Raw genomic sequence first — 18,897 nt, forward strand, 5'->3', positions numbered from 1 at the left:
AGACAGTTGAAAACCTTGAATTACAAGAACATAGTTTGTTATTGCACCTCAGAAATATTTCTTGTACATAAGATTTTTTTATTTGTGTCACAATATTTTTATTGCAAGTCACAATGATTGCGTGTGGGAGTGCTATTGTCTTTGTGTAAAAACATATTTTGTCGTAGTTCGTGGCACCCCGGAGGTACGCGGGTGCTTTGCTCAGAAGCTGGTGCTGGAGGACGTCCGTGGGGAGCCCGTGGAGTTGCTGGGTTCAATGACAAGAACAGTCTGCGTCGACAGGTGATTGTCACCACCCATGGGACATACGGCAGCTAGTCGTTGTCTCGCCCACCTGGCGTGATCTTCTACCACCCAGTTACAAACGTACCTGGGTGTTAAACTATTATTCTTTCTGTGCTTTGTCTATTCTGTAATCCACATGCTTCACTCATTCTATTCAGTTATTCCATCATACTTGCTAACTTAAAACAAAACACTCATACTATTTTTCAAAGGAGATAAGGCAGGAAATAATATTCTGTATTATCAACTTTTAGAAATTAACACAGAATATATAAAAGTGTCGTAACATTCAGATGTAAACAAACAAATCTCTGCCCGCATTGTTTATTCAACGAACAAGAAAGGAAGTTGCGCTATCTGTTGGACATTTCAGATGTTTTGTCCGTGGATACCCGTATGCAGCTCTGGCACGTGGGAAACGCTGCACGTGCGGCCACAGTTTCGGTCTGTACGGACCTACCAACACCTGTGATGTTCCCTGCACTGGCGACTCGAGCAGCACCTGCGGGAGTTTCAACGCTTTTAATGTTCTCTCCACTGGTTTCCGTGAGTGTAAATTCTCGACGGTCCTTCTGTCAGTACTAGTCGGGTATTGACAAGGTGATTTCTATATTCGGCGTAGATAGTAGTCTAACTACGCAAACGTTCATCCATTATATACATTTCTACCTATGAGCGTGTATACTAACGCGGCTGCTTGCGTGTGTATTTATGTATTGTGTGCGTGTGCGATGTTTGTGCGTGTGTGTGCGCACGCGGAAATGTGTGTCAGCCTCACGACCTGCCCCTCAAAGATGCGGCCCAAGAGGAAGTGGACAGATACATGAGGATGCCTGTCTCTACCTCATCAAGCAGCCTGTCAGCATTGACCAGGCTCAGCGTGCATGCTCGCAGTATGGCGGGAATCTCGTGAGCATTCGTTCCCCACAGAAGCAGGTACCCGAACAAAAACCATTTTTATTTACAACTAAACTAAGCGCTGTGCTTGGTTGTATGCGAAACGACACTTAAGGTTGTTGCTTTGATTAGTCCTCCTTTATTTGTCTTGCGGTGGTTCGCTGTACAACTCTGGCTATGAGCAAGTTTATGACGCTGTAACTACTTTAGAAAGGTTATTCAGTCTCCTCATTATCTGTTGATGCAGATGGCTGTCGAAATGATGCTTCGCGACGTCGATGTAGCAGCCACCTGGACAGGACTGTACAAGACTAGCACATGGCAGTTCTTTGATGGAACCCTGTACAATCCAGAAACATCCTTCCGTAGATGGAAGCCTGGCAACGATGAAACATCAACTCGGCTTTTTGTCCGTGAGTTGGCGTCACAGTGGTCAGTTTGATTCTTCCAAGAGTCGGTTCATGGCTACTCATATTTGTCGGTATTATTTTATTATTTTTTTGAAGGGAAAAGTCATGTAGGAAAGACATGCAAATGGAAGTACTTACATGACTACACGTGTACACGAGCAGGCGCACACGGTGACATTTGTGTGTTATTGCCTGCTCATGTATTAACCCGTCAGTGTCCCACTTAATGTGCAAACGGTACTACTTTGTATATCATATTACAAATTGTAATAGTTCACAGTAAAACATATATTAAGCAAATGTGTTGGGCAATGCAGCACACATGGCATTCCTGTTTCAGAGGTACAGTCTGAGCAAGGTTTTCAGTGGACAAACAACAATCCCAGTGAATTAGCTTCTGCTTTGTGTGACATCCCCATCTCACCTACCTCCTCCGGTATTTTATTAATCCAGTAATAAATTAAGGTTGACATGTGAATGAAAGAAGAAAGCATGGAAAATATACCTACACTCGTAGTAAGGAACACAATATCTCAATAATTTGTAAATAAAACGAAAGAAGATACTCGGTTGACAGTAACTATAAAATGGATTACTTAACTATTAACTATCAAAAAGGCTAATTAATTAACAAATTGATTATATTAAATGTGTCCTTCTCTTTGTTATTGCCTGTATTATACAGGACATGAAATGGTCATCAAGGTCCACAAAAAAGGTATAGTCTGTTGTCCAGCTGATTATGAAACATTAGACCCTACAATAAGATTAAAATAAAGTGTGGCATGACAGTTTACTCGTGGACATACATGTTGTACAATACTGTTGTAGAGCCGTGTGGTTACAACGGGGCCGGGCGAAGGTTGGGCCCCACGGGCCGTTGTTTTCCTCGTCCTCGACAGTCCGGTTACCACGTGGGTCGAGGCACAGTATGCATGTGCCGTTGCTATGGGCAACCTTGCGAGCGTCAGCAACGTTCCCCAAGAGAACGTGAGTCAACCATTTAGTTGGAGACCGAGTTCCACTGTAACAGTAGGGGAGGGAGTGAGTGAGAGGCAATAAAAATGGAATCTTTATAATGGAATCAGATAAACGTTGAGAAGTCGTTCTGCGAGTTGCGTGTTAATAAATTTAAAAGTTTTATCTTAAATTTGGAATAATTTTAGACAATTAGGAGGATATTTGAAAACTCACAGTAATAAGGAAAAGCTACATTTGTTAGTTAATAAGCTAATTTTTTGTTAGAAGGAAATTTTAAAACGTTCTGCACAGGTGTTTTTAATTGCTGATTTGTTGATTGTATTTGTGGCACATTAATAACATTTTTAACCCTTGACTGGTTGACAGAGTGAATTGACGGGGGCCCTGTACAGGTCAGGGGCCAAGCAGAACGTGCTCGTAAAAGACGGAGGTAACAGACCTGTCTGACATCATAGATGTTTGTCTCGTTGAGGCCACGAGGGTCATTTGAGAAACATTTGTGTTTTTGTGCTCTCAGGACATGCACTACTCCTTTGTCACTAGGTTACACGCTCCAGTCAACTTTGTCATCTATGCAAACTGGCATAAATATTTATCACATTGAAAAATAACCCAAACAAATATAGGAATCGATGTGTATTTTTCTGGAGAGCATATAGCAAGTCTGCCTCTTGATTGCTGTTTCAGTGTAATATATATAATTAGAAATCACTGATAATTTAGCACTCGTATTCCCATTAGCTGGGTTGTATATCTTTTCAGTCTTCTTGTGGATCAACGGCCTGTACATCTATAACCAGACTGCTCAACCGGCGGGCTCGGGTGCAGTGTGTGTACTCGGTAAACTAAAGACCACCCTTCTCTATGATATTTGACTAGTTCTTGACACCAGCTACTTGTCTGTGTCTGTTTGCCTGTATGCCTGCCAGTACAATGTGTATGCATGAGATTGAACTGATTGTGTAAAAGCCAAGTCTCACGTTGATTACCGACCCGCACTCAGTTTGTGTGAATTCGTTATCGCATACTTCACATATCTTCAACACTTTAATGGAAATGCATAGATAGTTTATGACTGATTATAACCACAATAAGTGAGCACATCTGACCTTAAAGAGTTATTACCCATCTAACATATGGTAAGACTACCATTCAATTACCATACTGCAATGGCTTTCTTGTCCTGTTACAGACATACTGAACGATTCCAGACCATGCGGTTCTGGTAAGTAGCCATACTGCAGTTTTATGGATTTGGCAGTCCCAATATTAAAGAAACCTTTTGCGATTATGATTTGTTGAGACGTGTGATGATTTTTAAAATTCTTTTTAATGGATTTGGACTGCCCTTGCTTTCATTCATAGTTTACACTAACGAAGAACAACTCTATGTCAGAATAGGATATAAACCATACCCATGTTGCAAAACTCAGTATTTTTATTCTTTTCAGGCTGGCAGCTGTTCGGACAGTCCTGTTACTTCTCACTGGGGACCACAGTGAAGACGCGGTCTGAAGCTTCCACACTTTGTGAAAGGTTTGCATCTGAGCAGAAATTTTCCGTTTTAGACATCTCTAGATATATATGTGTGTGGTATGTGTTCATGTGTGTGCGCGCTCGCGCGCTCGCTTGCCTGCTGCAAATGAAGAATAGATGAGGTGACTTCAGAATGAGTGATAACAAGTTAAAGGCTGGTGCACTTTATGGTGGCAGAGAATACAGCTGCAGCCACATTTTGTCGTTAGACAGCGAGGCAGAGGGGACCTACATCGCCACCTTGGCACCATCCTCACGTGTACTGCTAGGTGAGTCAAAGAGCTGCAGACAGCAACCAACACTGAAGACAGTAAACAAAATGAAGACAGCAAGCAACACCTACCATACATAAATCCAGTTGTCTAAATGTGAAACTTGTACTATTGTAAATGTGTACACATGTTTATGCGGGCTTATGTATACACACGAGTATGAGGGTTTGTGTATACACATGTTTATGCGAGATTGTATATGCACATGTTAATGTGACTTTTAGCATTCAACATGTATACTGACAGATCCTCTCTACTCCCCACTGACTGATGAGTTTGTGGGAAGCGACAGGCAGACAACCTCCTACAGTCCATGGGCAGCTGGTCAGGGAAGACAAAACCTGTCTAACGGACGCTGCACGGTTCTGTCCACGTCCTCGGGGAGCTTGCAGAATGCACCGTGTGGCCTGCTGAACGCCCGCCTGGTGTGCGAGGCCCCCAAGATTCGGTGCTCAGGATGAACCTTTTGGAATAAAAAGCTTTTGAAAGGAAAACTCTCAGTAATACTTGTGTGCTAGAGTTTGGAATTCAAAATAAAGATTAGTAGTTTATCTTTCCAGCAGATAGACAATGTTTACACTTATTTCTTGTAGAAAAGCGTATGCAAAAGTTAACTGTGATTATTATTACTAAATTTTCATATAGGTGATGTAAGTTTGATTAAAAAAATTATTACAAATGAAACACTCGAAATGAAACTGAGAAAAATGAATGCTGGTTAAAAAAGTCCATAATTTTAAAGAAATCTCCATGATTGAAACTTGATAAACAAGCAATTGTCATGTGTGGAAAACACAAAATAAAAAACTTTCCTCTTCCTCTTTCATGAGTATGTTATATAGATGTATATATATATATGTGTGTGTGTGGCTGGGACACTCTTTAATTCCGTGTATGCTTGTATGTAGTACCGCTGTTTCACTGTTTAATTCTTGAGAGCAATTTGTAAACTTTTTTCATTAAGAGAAGTCTGCAAAATGACATGCTGTCTATAATCATCTCTTTAATTAACCGCTAGTAACCCCGCCTCTCACTCCGCCCAAGGGTAGACCTTGATTATGACTGGTCGATCAAGTTACTCGTCCCTATCATGCAACTTTGGCAATTTTTTTTCATTTGTCGACGCCGATATCTCCCAATCAAAAGACATTCTGTCCTCGAGATGGAAGAGGACATCCTATCTAAAGGTCCAGTGTCATGACGAGCCAAAACAAACATCACAACAACGTCCGGTGACAGAAGAAGACGTAAGGCGAGACAAAAATTAGCGATCCGTCCCCTCAAGTTATTAATTGTAAGTCATTCAGGGAGTTGCCCGACCATAGTTGTACAAACACCAGACTCATCTTTCCTCCATGATTACAGTCCCTGAACGTGTTGCTGGCAGACAGCAGGTTGTTTACCCTGAGTCAGGGGACGTGACTCTTTATTTTCTCGTGTGGTCTACTCAAAGCTGTAATACGATTGGTCATGACGTCACTGTAGAAGGCGGAACGCAGGGCTTCTGCTTACGCAAAAAATTGCGTACAGTACGCATTAAAAGTTCGGAGGACCCCTTCAATTTTCGTCAATGGGGTCCCATTCAAATTTGGGCGAAGAACAGGGACCCCTTAAAAATCTGAAGAAGGGGTCCCTGGGACCCCAAAGAATTTAGCCTTAGCAGAAGCCCTGGGAACGTCTGACAGTTAACAGTGTTGAAAACGTCATTAGATTTTGTGCGACGTGATATGACGTCATAAATTAACAGCGCGTTGTAGATCTCGCGTCACCATCACTAGGGCGTTACAATCGAGGTCGTCACGTGCTGTAAGGTAGCAGCGCTGGTTGTTTGTTTGTAAGCGGTCGTTGAAGTGCACTGTGCTCAGCACAAACACACAAACACACAAACATCACTGACTGCAGGAAGAACTCGTGACAGTCACGACTGACTGAATGTTTAATGTCTGGTTCCGCTTGACAGCTCATTCTCAGGACACGGTAAGCAGCTTATCGTGCATTGAGACTGTGAACCTTAGTACTGCATGTATGTGTGTAAATATACATATTTGTGTACATGTATCGCTATATCTGTGCATCTGTGGGCTTTAATAGTCAGAGGTACCGTGAGTGTGTATGAGACAGGAATGTTCATTCTTTAGTTTTGAAAAGAAACTTATGAGCATAGAATGAATGAATTAATATATTACTATTTATATATCACCTACTACGTGTTGGCAAAGTCAAAATATACAATTACCTACTTTGCTATATGATAAACCCCTGTTGCTCGTTCTCTCTCTCTCTCTCTTTGCACAAACGAATTTATTTTCGAACGAAGTCTTCAACTATAATAAACTAATAATTGAAACAGCAGCTTGGTGATACACAATAACTAGGCTCAAAAACAGTAGACCTAACGTTTCGTAGAGTAAGAGTTCTGGTAATCGTTCTTTATTTTCTTAAGCAAAATGTTTTAGTTTGTTCTTTAATGATGTTATACATCCATCCACCCATGGCAATGAGGCAGGTGCTATTTATCTGATTGCCGACCTCATCCACAAGCTGTTGTCATCATTTGCTTGGACACCCTACATTTGTCCTCGCTAGCTTCAATTTCAGTCACTAACGGCCTTCCCAGTTTTTTTAAAAAATACTTTGCTCTAACTGCCATAGCGATGACTAAGGTTGTCTTGCGCTGTTGTATTATTGTCTTGATATATACAGGTGACAATATTTTTTATGTCTGCTGGCGACAGTATTTTGGTTTTTATTCCCGTCTGTATGTTCAAAATGGTCACATTTCAACATCTTCTTTCATAGGTATGTTCAAGAGGTGCTTCTTTTTCGAAGTCCTCACAAAGTGGAGATGTATTGGGGTGGTGTTATTGCTATGTGCATCCTCAATATTACAAACCCAATGGTGAGTTTGGTGCTATTTAACGATGTATGTATCTTCAGTTTATTATAATTCTGTATGCTGAGAAAAGCAGTAAACGCGACTACAAGATATTCTGCATCTTGTTTAATAGTTTCCTTTCTCGGATCCTTGTTATTGAAATTTTAATTTTCTAAAGCTTGAAAGTAAAATATGTTTCTTTGAAACTAATCAAAAATAAACTTTGCTTCTTTGTTGTAATGTGCATAAATCTTATTTTGTAAATTCTAGCAACATGCTATTCCATGACACACAAGACGCAGAACCTATCAATCTCAAGCTGTGTAATACCTTTAGTATAATATGATATCATATCTTTGGTATAATAAACATATCTCTAGTATGATATAGATATTTTTACAGCAGAAATCTGCAGCCGATTACAGCTTTTAGTCAATTATAACTTTCAGAAAGTGTAATAAATTAAAACGCTTTCATTATCACAGCCTTTAGTAAATAACAATATATTCTAAAAAATCAAACACTAAACAGTTACGCAGTTGAAACTTCTAAACTTTGGTCAGAAGTACACGAGCCATCTTCTTTGTACAGCATGGAAGATGAAAATAGGAATTGTGGAGACCCTGCTGACCCTGACTTTAACAATGCCTTGCATGTAATTTGGAATAAAAGAAGTGCAAAGATAGTTTGCATGGAAAACTTCTTTCACGTTGGACAATTTCCGTCCGCCATTTGCAACGAGAATAACAGATGGGAGTACACAACAAAATGTGTGCAGCATCGGTGGATCTCACCTGTGAGTAGCTCGTGGCAAGGGATGTTTGGAAAGTCAATAGGTTTTGTTTATTAGTAAGTCAAGATGACAACTGGCGCCCACATATATCTCATGTGTCCTGGGCTTTCATTTGACAATACTTACAGCTTGCTCTGGCGCAAACACCCAACTTATTTCTTCTATCATCATCCGCTGATGTAAATTAGTTGTCGAAATGTGAACTTTTAGCTTTACAACTGTCTTAAATAATATGTTGAAAACATTTCAATTAAACGTTTTAATAAATCCCCAAAAGAATGTGTCGTAGTATGCCAGTGAATGCAAAAACGATATGTGCACTCATATGGTGTGTTTAAATTACTGTTTTAAATAATATATTTGGCAATTTAAAAGATTTAAAAAGGTTGATATTTCTGTATCTCTCTCTTTAATTCTCTCTCTATATATAAATATATGCCTACTTTCTTAATTTGAGTCTTGCAATGTAGATTTTCATTTGCCCTAGTTGAATTTTGCATTTTTCCATTAAGTTAAGGTGACCAGACGTTTCGGGGGCGAAAGCGGGACACGTGCCGATGATGGTGTCGTCACCGTCAAAAAACGCCGAAAAAAGTGATTTTTAAAGACAATCGGGATATTTGATGGACTTGCCAGAAAGCCAGAAAGCGGGACATTGGGCGTCCAGCCCGATATTCAGGCGGGACACGAGGTCAAAAGCGGGACTGTCCCGCCTAAAGCGGGACGTCTGGTCACCTTAACTAAGTTTAAGTAGAATGTGAACATAATCAATCTCAATTACTGTCCATGTAGAGATGTAAAATAATAATGTTGCTGCACATCTAAGATATTTGTACTATCGAAAGTTAATAGTATTTTGTTCACACTACACTTTATGAAAATGTTAATTATGATGGCGCTTCCTCTTGAGAAGGGGCTCAGGCCGACTAAAAAATTGGAATCTTTTAAAAAGAATGGAATCTATATATAGATGTGTTTTGTGTGTGTGTGTGTGTGTTTTACAGAAATTCGGTGGTTTCTTTCCCTTGATTTTTCCACTAGCAGGCTCGGGACGGGTTGCATTTTGTGCCGATGTAACTCCAGTCACACCAACGCTTGTACGTAACATTGTCACCATCTAGGTTTATTTTTCATAACATCATCACCCATCAGCTCTTTACTACAGTTTTAAATCCTATCAGTCACGGTTAAAATAGTCAGACTCGTCATTACAGTTGTAGGTAAGCATCAAAATGTTAATTTAGACGTGTGTGTGTGTGTGTTTGTTTTTTGTTTTTGTTTTTTTGTTTTGTTTTGTTTTTTTTTTGTTGTGTTGGTGTAAAGTGTTGGGTTCTCGGGGAAACATTCTCACTGCCATCCCTCTTGTTGTTCGAAACCAAGGTTTACCATAACCGTATCAGATACGGCAGAGGCCACCTTCATAGTCATCCGTGCGGTGTTTCGCGCCCTCATTGGCGGCGTGCAACTCGAGAACCAAGTGCTCATCCACACCGTGTATGCAGGTGAAATCTTGGCCCAGGTCCAGTTCAACCAGTCCTTCCCGTTTACTGTGGACAAGAAGGCGCACATCAAGCTGGTTCCAGAAAGCGATGTCAAACTCGGAGTAAGCAAATGTAAAGATAAAGAGTAGAAAACTCTTTACTGATGTGGCACATAATGTCTACCATGAATGATCCCAAGACTAGTGACAGGTGTTATTAGTTAAATATAGTTAACCTGTCTGATGCTAATGTTATGTGTTGCAGTACTAAACTCTTGTACGTAAATAATTTGTCTTCCGATATACCTTAGTTAAGACGATTATTCCTCGAAGTTATAAATTATGTATTTCAGCATATTGAGGAATTATTTCTAAAATATTTTCTTATTTTTGTAGTAGGCTCTACGTGCAGTCCTCTATTTATCCGATGTCTCACAGTCGATTCTTCTGAACAGATTTTTGTAAATGGGACAAAGCTGATGAGTTACGACTCGCCAACACCACTAGCTATTCTGAGACATGTTGACATCAGTAACGAGTCGTATGTGAATTCTGCTGATGTCTTGTGTAAGAATTTACCTTCTTTACCTTTTTTGATGAGAGGGGGAATAAAGAAGCGATGACCACGTGGCGGCATATGCACTTCAAAACGCTACTTCCATTGTAATATTAATATGAAACATTTTAAAACCGAATGAACTTTTCATTGAAATATAATGAATTTATTGCTGTTGTCAGTTTTAAAAACTTCATTGCGCTGTTTCATAAATATTGATAGAAATATTGATAGAAGTAAATAAAATCCCATATTATACAATTGTTTGTGACGATGGTACAACAGTTAACAATAGTTGCCAACTAAAAGCAAACAAGAACAGAGTGCTCTACATTGTAGAGAATGTTACCGCTTATTATTCCGTTACTTTATTTTTCACAGGCAAAATTTGTGATATCAAAAGCGCTCCCAAATTCCCTAATATCGAAGTAACACGGTGGACAAAGAAGTGGCCGCAACAAGGCATCATCAGATGCAGGAGCGACACCACATGGCGAGGGAACACTCCACCACGAGCAACTTGTGTCGGCGACATTTGGTCCGTGAATGGTCAATGCCTGCCGAGATTTATATACAACGCTGTCCCAGTGGGTAAACTAGAGAATCTGCTAATAAGTTTTTAGGGAAGTCACTCTCTATAAGTCTCTACGTGAACAGTCTACCTCTCATTTATGTAATCAGTGACATTCGGTTACAAATGAACACGTCGTCTGATTAGTGACTGTTCTGGGGGACATCATAATTAGAATATAGAAAATGATTTAATTTCCTAGGGACCATAGGGGAAGAGAACGTGGTTCACTGTGTCTAAGACACTGTAAGTGGTAAGTAAAATCAAATATCCAGTCCTCAGTACACTATCAATCTGTTGCTATGTCGCTTACCTACATTAGCGACAGTTAGCAACCCATGTGAACGTGGCTAACATGTATGTGCGTGAGGTGCATGACAGTGTGCGTGTGTGTGTGTTTCTCTTTTGGAAGTTACTTCCACCAAGAACCAAGAAAACATAACATTAAATGGATACAGGCTACACAGAAGAGCTTTCTAGAGCTTTCGTGTCTGCAAATATTTACTTTGCCTTGCTTTGTTTGTGTGCTAGGGTCAGGTCTACACCTTGCCTAGAGTTGTCGTCGCCGGCCATCAAGTATCCGTTAAAGGGACACCGTTGACTAATACAGGGTATCATAATATCTTAGTACAATACTATATTTATATCATAGATTGCTTGCACTGACACTAAAAGTGAGTATAGTTTGTTTCGAAACACACTGTCCTTGTTACATCGATTTAACTCTAATAGTTTGTTCCGCACTTTAAGCTACTAAACATGGAGATGATGAAAGACTACCCGAAGAAAGAAGTCCAAAATGTTTATATTAACCATTTCTTACAAAATGACATCGTATTGCACTTGACATGGCGTTGGACTAGTCTTAAATCACCAAATAGCAAAGAGGTTTATCGTTGTTGTCATCGTGTTTACATCGTGTGAAACTATTTTTTTAGTCTTGTGATATTTGTTAATATCTGCAAACAATCCATTCAAATTAATGTTAACATTTATGCATTTTTAATTGCAGTTTCAATTTGGTTTTTACAAGAGAAAAAATGGAAGCAGTCACTTACTCATTTAATTTCAAAAAAGAAAAAAGTGAGAAAATCCACATCGACGAGAGTACTAGGAAAATGTCTTTTGGACAAGTTCCTTTGGTAGTTGGCCGACCCTTTATCATCAGGTTAAAAATAGCAAAAGACAACGAAATTGATGTGAGTTAACTGTTTTTTTTCCTGAGAGCATGTTCACCTAGCATTGTGAATTACTTGATACTATGTAATACGCTATTTTAATAATTTAGTAATAATAGCCATCATCGTCAACGTTTTAACCATAATCGTAATATTAAGCTCATTTATCAATACAATAATATTAAGAGCTAGAAACAAATCCCACAAAGAAATCAGAGTCAATACAAGCACGAGACAGAAGGACAAATGTCACGCTTGGCTGCGTAAACATTTATGTGTTGGACTATTCGGACACGTATCGCAACAGGCAGAAATAGTAGTTATAGTGAGCACAGCTCATGATGACCAGGGCAAATGAACATGCATGTCTAAATGGCAAGGGAAACAAGAAGACAGCAAGACACAATGTTGTTCATTGTTTGCACGCACATAGACTACTGGTACAGATGGAGTCCATTGCTAGGGTGCACACCTAAAAATAAGAAAGTGAATTTATATAGCGCTGTATTCAACCATCAAAGGAAAAAGAATGACAGATGGAAGAGAGCAGTCATCCATCAGCAGGTACATGATCAACCCGCTAGAAACACGTGTAGCACTTGTTCTTCGCTACCTCTCTCTTAGGTTACCTATCAACATATTTAACATCAAAAATAGAAAGGTATAACTGTATTTGGTAAGATTTATATCAATGTCAGATCATTTTATAGGCTCTCGTTGAAGACCAAGACAGTCTGCTGGCCATCATGACATCCTCGCCACTAACGGGCCCGCAGGGTATTACTGGCTTTGGTGTGACAGGAGACGTAGCTGCCAGCGTGATTGATCTACAGAACGACCTCGAATATAAAAATTGTGAGTGTTCATTATAAATAATCTGTGGTTATATTTCTGAAGCAGCAGTCGGGGCTGAAAACTAATGACACAGACTATTAAAGAGGATGTCTGGAGAATACCTATGCCTGATTCTGAACACTGAACAAAACATTGTTTATGCTCGATTTTTGAAAGGAAAACACTCGAATAATTCTTACTCATACATAAACAATATGGTGAATATAATTTGTTACATTTGCGTCTGCTTCTAATCATTACTAAAAAAAAATCTGGCTGTCATAAAAGTCCTTAAATAAAAAGATTTAAACTTTGTAGTATATATTTCAGCGCTACACTTCATACACTTTTAAAATCAACTGATAGAAAATAACCTATGTAGCTGACATTATAAAAGCAAAAGAAGCAAAACCAGAGAGAGAGAGAGAGAGTAAGGAAGTTGAAAAAGTCGTTGAAAAGTTATTTTTTTAAAATTTGTTTTAATGCGCTAAGGTTTGTCACTTCTTCTTTCAAAAGGGTCTTTTCCGAAACTCTTAGGACGGTTACCCGCGTGTAACTCTGCTCCCCTTATTCCGAATGGCAGAGCAACTCTGAGAAATAAAGTCTATCCGTTGGCCGAAGTTACATGCAACGAAAACTTTGTGTGGAGTACGGAAGGACCTTCAGTCGTGACTTGCGACAGGTTCTTAGGTTGGCAAGTCAACGGCACTTGCAATCAAGCTGTTTGGTCAAACAAGCTAGCGCCTGTAAGTAGTAGTAGTGGTGCTTTTTCACACTTAAAAAAAGTAGATATAGGAGAAGGGTCTAACAGTATTTGTTTACTGCAAATGCTCAAAACATCTTAATATGAAAGAAACATAGAAACACGTTTGGAATAGTTCTGTGTGGTTTGAGCGATTGTCTTGAATGTGCTTTAAACAAGACCTGCTGTTACCATGTCTTCATGATCCCTGTTCATTTGAGCAATTTGATAAATTTATTTTGTTTCAATTCTAGTTTCCTATGAAAACATCTTTCCTAAACCTGTTCTATTGATTCTGACATATCTATTTACTAATACCGCAAGATGTTTGTGTGCAGGCCCCCGACACTTACCCCCTGCCTTTGGTGATGAGAATTGGACATGAAATTTGCATCTCAGCCAAAGTTGGAACGAGCAGATTGTAAAGCATTCAGATGTCTCCCATAAGCACCAGTCTAAAAGAGAGCTGAATAAATTCACGTTATATTAATTCTCTTAACAGTCTAAAAAGAAATTAGAATAACTCGTGTAATATCATTTCTTTCATCCTACAGACTAAACACATTTTTAAGGCACAAATGCAGCCACAATGGGGTAATATGATCTTTATAAGAATTACAACACTAAGGCAAGGGTATTTGAATAAATCCTAACATTTTTCAAGCAAAAACCGTTTTCTCTTCTTTTTCAGCCTAGAGATACTATTTAGAAAAGACAATGAGGTCTTATTTTCCTTAAAAATCCGTTTTAAAGAGAACATCGAAGGTACACAAATTACTGGCGGCAAGTATCGTCAGAGTCAACAATATTCGACAGATTGGTCTATCCCCCAGAATGGAATTATATTTATAAAAGTCAAAGTAACCACCGAAAGAGAGCTTGAGGTATTTTAAAAGGATTTATGCTTATTTTTAAATATCTATTTTTATACAGCTGCGTCTTAATCTTTACTAAACGACAATACCATTTATTTTTATACATTATTTATCTAGTATTTGGGCTATTTCTTAAAAACATATTGATCACTTTGAATAAGATGGTGTTTATATTTTTCAGTTCCAGCTGAATTCTCCTCACAAGTATAAATTTAATATGGATTCAAGTGTCAAATACATTAACAACCTTGCTGATTTGGAGGGTATCCTAAAGATCGATCTTGCCTGCCATCTACATCTCCAAACATTCTGCACCAAGGACCTTGTTCCGTCTGTTAATCACGGGAGTCTGCTTTGGGTGCCATCACAAGTCTCAGCCCAAGCACTTACCATCAAAGTCACCTGCGAGAACAACTTCACTGTAGTTGAAGACACAGAAGGCGTCTGTGACCTCAAGGTTGGCTGGCAGGTTACGGGGCAATGTAGACCCCGCGAAAACCTTGTTGGGGAGGTAAGAGAGACTGCTGATATGGTACCAACAAAGGTAGTACATTTCATTTGGTTTTTAAAGACAGCCACAACAAACAATTTTTTACTACACTCTGCATTCATTCAGTACTCGACCCCCACATTCAACTCACTAGCGATGTGCTCCACCAGTCCAAATGTTTGTGTTTCCTCTTTTAATAACAAAATTTTACTTTGGGACTTTGTAATTTGAATTAAGGTGTGGTATTGGGTATTTCTTCCTGCACCATTCTATTTTTAAACAATAATTGATTCACCCTCTATCCTCCCCAAAGTCGGTTATGGACATGAACCTACCAAGATAAAGAAATTGTCAATTGTTCCATCAGTCCTAATAATGGTTGCGGGCTCTCCTTGCAGATGGTAAAAGTACAACTAAGTTTTTCAAATGGTACATTATTTTTCATGAATCAAAAGCCGATTCATTTCGGTTTACCTTTCTTATGCCACTACATTAACCTGTCTTACAGGAGTTAAGTTTGACAAACTGACAACCAAAAGCAACTGTTTTTCAGCTGATGCAACCGGATTTTGGATTTAAAATTGTACCCTTGCCTAGGTTAGGACAGAAAATCTGTTTAACCTTCGACACTGAAGTTGTTAAAAGGTAAGTCTATCTATAAACAAGCCTTGTACATGTTATCAGCCCCTGCTTGGGAGCATTAGTTGCACAGCACTTCAAGAGGAGCAATCCCTCATAGCAAACGAAAAAGATTGATGAAAACCACTGAACTTGTGCGGTAGATTTTTAAAAAAAATCTGAGATCACTATACAGTTGTGCAAGTACTGGTCCAGCCCAAATACTTATCTGAACATCATTGAAACAAGTTCTTCTTTCATAGGCTACGTAGCCATCGAAATTGCGTTTTCAAAGGTTGGTCACAGAGTGAAAATAGCTTAGAGGGTTATATAAGACAGAGGCATTGTGTATTTCTATTGTATCTCGCAATACAATCTTCTTTTTGCAGTAAGAGGTCTCGTATAAAAATGAGGACAGAGAACGGAGAGGTCGCCTATGCTTTTATGTATGACACTTCCTCTTCCACCTGGACCTCTCAGGTCATGGAGGGTACTAGTGTCAACAGCATGGCAAGATGCAATCTCATATACTTCGAGGAGAAAGAGGAGTTTTCCATCAATCTGACTATGATCCAGAACAATATGATCGTTGTCAGTATTTAAGTCTATATTTCCATGTTCATCATGACACCTGGTCTGTCTAATAAGTTTCTATTAAAATATCAGATGTGTTTTTTTATTGAGGCAATCTAAAGTTTTCGCTGTCATCTGACTTTCATCTTCTTTGAATAACTGTTGTATTAGAAAGTTTTAAATCTTTCTAATCAACTGTGTTATTTGCAAAAACTTCTCGACGCTAGAACAGAAGTATCAAAAGTATCTTAAACCCTTTTGCCGATATTGTCACAAATAATCAAAACAAGCCAAAAAGATGTGAAACTATCGTACGTAAAGTATTTAAAAGAACATGTTTGTAAATATTTTTAGTGTACGTGTTTACTATCGAACACGTGGGTGTATGTGTTTGATCCTGGCTCCAGATGACTGCGGGGGAAAGCGCTGACAACTGTACCAGCACTTCCCTTACTTCAATAAACGATCTCCGGTTCATTAACAGCGAATTTCCACTACGATCTATCAACATGGAGTGCGAAGCATTGGAAGAATTACAGAAAAAAATCCTCTGCTCAAAGCTGAATGCACCAATCTGGAAACAAGCGATCACGATCTGGAATTTTTTGGGGGATAGTGCTGAAGCAGCTATAGTATGTCAACCGGGTTTTGTCTGGAGTGGATCTCACCGGCCAATGGCTGTTTGTGACGGATGGATTGGCTGGAATTCGGATGGGGACTGTATACCAAAGAGATGGAACTCGTTTGATATGTCGGTTCGTAAATCTCCACATGCACAAACTACTGAAAACACACCATTAACAGAAGACATTTTCATTAAATTTCTTTGGAAAGATAGAAAATCCACCGTTTTGATAATTATAAATTGCTAAGTCGTACATAAAAAAACACAAAGTTAGAAATACACAAATCTAGTTAAAAACCCGTGTGAAAACTAGAGTGGAAAATGTTTTCGTTGCCAAATGTAATACCATCATTAACAAAAATCAGTCTTTATCAAAGCTGCACACGCACACACACAGAGTCTCTCAAAGAGAACACATTCCCTCCTTTATAAAAGCTACAACGCATACACATACACACGGGGGTCACATTCCCTCCCTTCCCCCTCTCCGTCTCACTTTTATCCTCTTATTCTAATTGTGCAGGAGTACCCAGAGGGTGTACCTTTGAGAAGAATGAAAAATGGCCAAGTTATCTGCTTTAATATCCCCGTGACAACCACATCCACGTAAAGTTGAACAAGTTTTATCTTGTAAACATCAGCATAGGTTGCATACATCACTGCAGGTTTCTTCTTCACTGAAATATCATGCTTTATTTTTCCATTGCCATCAATTCACTTGGTCTAGACAGTGAGCACAAGCCATGCTGTTGACATTCACACTATCGTCTCCATGGTCAATTATTGTATATAGTTACTAAAATATAAGCAACACATCTTTCTGCCTTTGTGACATTACGTCTGTAACAATTTACGACTGTATTGTCTGTCCATCGATCTATCTGTCTATTGATTACTCACTGACCTGCCAAACCTCATGTGATCTTCATCTGTGTAGTTACTGCAATGTACTTTCACCTTGCAGTGCACGTGCTCTTGTGTGTGTGTACTTGCAGGCCTACCATCACCATCAACACCTACTCAGATATCCTAATGAACATCACAGTCGACTCGTGGCAAAACAAACTTTCAAGGAAAGGAGAGTTAGCAAGACAGACGAGTAACGGGGAAGGCATTCCCATCACACTGACAGCATTAGACAGTTTCCATGTCGTGGCAAGTTGAGGGCTTGGGGTCGGCGACTGAGATAACGTTTTGTTGTTTAGCTTATCAGACGGTCGTTTTTTTCTTTTGCACCCTCACATTAGACTTTAGACACACACACACGGAAAACCAACGGAAACAAATATTATGACAGACAGGCGTGTGGACAGGAAAGCAGAATAAAATGAAAAGAAAGACAGTAAGGTAGCATGGAAAAAAATGAAGAAACACATAAAGAGAAGATACATTTTACAATTAGTACATCAAATTGTTAGCAGCTCTCATGACTTTCAGTAGGGTAATAGTAGGGTAAAGTAGGGTAATGGGCTTTACACAAACTTGTTTTTATGGAATTTGGAGATTCGAACGCTGGTACAAACTGGCCATGAACCTAAAGTATAGGAAATGAAATGTTAGATGAATGATCTCTGTGCTTGTTTATTCAGGTCAAACTGGGAGAAGAATTCTTCGTCGTCAAGAGTCAAAGGGAACTATTATATTTTGTTAGATTCCTCAAGACCAACTTCAACCTTTTTGACGTGAACGTGGTGTGCGAACAGCAAAGCTAAAGAGTTTTTAAATGAACAATGTTATCTTTACTGTATCGTTTTGCTAGATATTATTTTATAAGATTCTTAAACGCATTAACCCAAATTGTATTGTTAAATGAAGACAAACTGACGTTGGAAAATTAATTAAAATAAGGCAGTAACTAAATAGATTGTGTTCATGTTTATTTAAATTCCTGTTAAATTTTCTTGTCATATTTTGAAATTATATCGCCGATGTAGCATAATAAACTGAAGTTGACACGTAACTCCTTGCGTTTATTGTTCGCAAATGATATGCATTCCTGCTTAGTTTGAAATTGTTGAATCTTTCTTACAATAGCTGCTATAAAATCATTCCTTTGAAAGTTCCTTAAAGTTTTAATACGTCGAGGTTTTAATGCAACATTTATTTGACATCGACGAGGAGGGACAGTTTAAGTGCCGCTGTATAAACACGAACATATCTTAAAACAGGGCTTCTGATTAAGCAGAAAATTGCGTACAGTACGCATTAAAAGTTCGGAGGACCCCTTCAATTTTCATCAATGGGGTCCCAGGGGACCCCTTCAAATTTGGGCGAAGAACAGATGCAAAATTGGGTAAGTGTAGTGT

General features: G+C 39.0%; 2 protein-coding genes and 1 long non-coding RNA gene across 3 annotated transcripts; all 3 read left to right on the top strand.

The window, feature by feature from the left end:
• Positions 1 to 1,932: 1,932 nt before the first annotated feature.
• LOC112560854 (snaclec coagulation factor IX/factor X-binding protein subunit B-like) lies at positions 1,933 to 5,191 on the top strand. The gene is made up of 8 exons (XM_025232948.1): positions 1,933 to 2,028; positions 2,424 to 2,582; positions 2,940 to 3,003; positions 3,336 to 3,413; positions 3,766 to 3,798; positions 4,025 to 4,109; positions 4,287 to 4,378; positions 4,628 to 5,191. The coding sequence occupies exons 2-8, from the start codon at positions 2,541 to 2,543 to the stop codon at positions 4,840 to 4,842; spliced, it is 609 nt and encodes a 202-aa protein (XP_025088733.1). The 5' UTR covers positions 1,933 to 2,028; positions 2,424 to 2,540; the 3' UTR covers positions 4,843 to 5,191.
• Positions 5,192 to 6,182: 991 nt separating this feature from the next.
• LOC112560746 lies at positions 6,183 to 9,284 on the top strand. Its single transcript, XR_003098580.1, has 4 exons — positions 6,183 to 6,358; positions 7,181 to 7,280; positions 7,848 to 8,052; positions 9,054 to 9,284. It is a non-coding gene; the product is annotated as an uncharacterized LOC112560746 (long non-coding RNA).
• A 111-nt stretch (positions 9,285 to 9,395) lies between these two features.
• Positions 9,396 to 18,545, top strand: LOC112560747. The gene is made up of 16 exons (XM_025232783.1): positions 9,396 to 9,652; positions 9,985 to 10,096; positions 10,467 to 10,672; positions 11,188 to 11,267; positions 11,669 to 11,855; positions 12,545 to 12,689; positions 13,185 to 13,414; positions 13,749 to 13,831; positions 14,102 to 14,294; positions 14,467 to 14,796; positions 15,329 to 15,420; positions 15,783 to 15,984; positions 16,374 to 16,721; positions 17,115 to 17,197; positions 17,587 to 17,746; positions 18,181 to 18,545. The coding sequence occupies exons 2-16, from the start codon at positions 10,009 to 10,011 to the stop codon at positions 18,301 to 18,303; spliced, it is 2,550 nt and encodes an 849-aa protein (XP_025088568.1). The 5' UTR covers positions 9,396 to 9,652; positions 9,985 to 10,008; the 3' UTR covers positions 18,304 to 18,545.
• The last annotated feature ends 352 nt before the right edge of the window (positions 18,546 to 18,897 follow it).

This window comes from Pomacea canaliculata, linkage group LG3 (genome assembly GCF_003073045.1).
Source record: "Pomacea canaliculata isolate SZHN2017 linkage group LG3, ASM307304v1, whole genome shotgun sequence".
NCBI lineage: Eukaryota > Metazoa > Mollusca > Gastropoda > Architaenioglossa > Ampullariidae > Pomacea > Pomacea canaliculata.

What these genes read in the sequence shown, in the direction of transcription:
- LOC112560747 (XM_025232783.1), top strand. Translation starts at nt 10,009, where the DNA reads ATGAGTTACGACTCGCCAACACCACTAGCTATTCTGAGACATGTTGAC. An exon ending in GAATTCTGCTGATGTCTTGT is followed by an intron (nt 10,097 to 10,466) that starts GTAAGAATTTAC and finishes TATTTTTCACAG; the next exon opens with GCAAAATTTGTGATATCAAA. An exon ending in TCCAGAACAATATGATCGTT is followed by an intron (nt 15,985 to 16,373) that starts GTCAGTATTTAA and finishes TCCTGGCTCCAG; the next exon opens with ATGACTGCGGGGGAAAGCGC.
- LOC112560854 (XM_025232948.1), top strand. Translation starts at nt 2,541, where the DNA reads ATGGGCAACCTTGCGAGCGTCAGCAACGTTCCCCAAGAGAAC. An exon ending in CGTGCTCGTAAAAGACGGAG is followed by an intron (nt 3,004 to 3,335) that starts GTAACAGACCTG and finishes ATATCTTTTCAG; the next exon opens with TCTTCTTGTGGATCAACGGC. An exon ending in TTCCAGACCATGCGGTTCTG is followed by an intron (nt 3,799 to 4,024) that starts GTAAGTAGCCAT and finishes TATTCTTTTCAG; the next exon opens with GCTGGCAGCTGTTCGGACAG.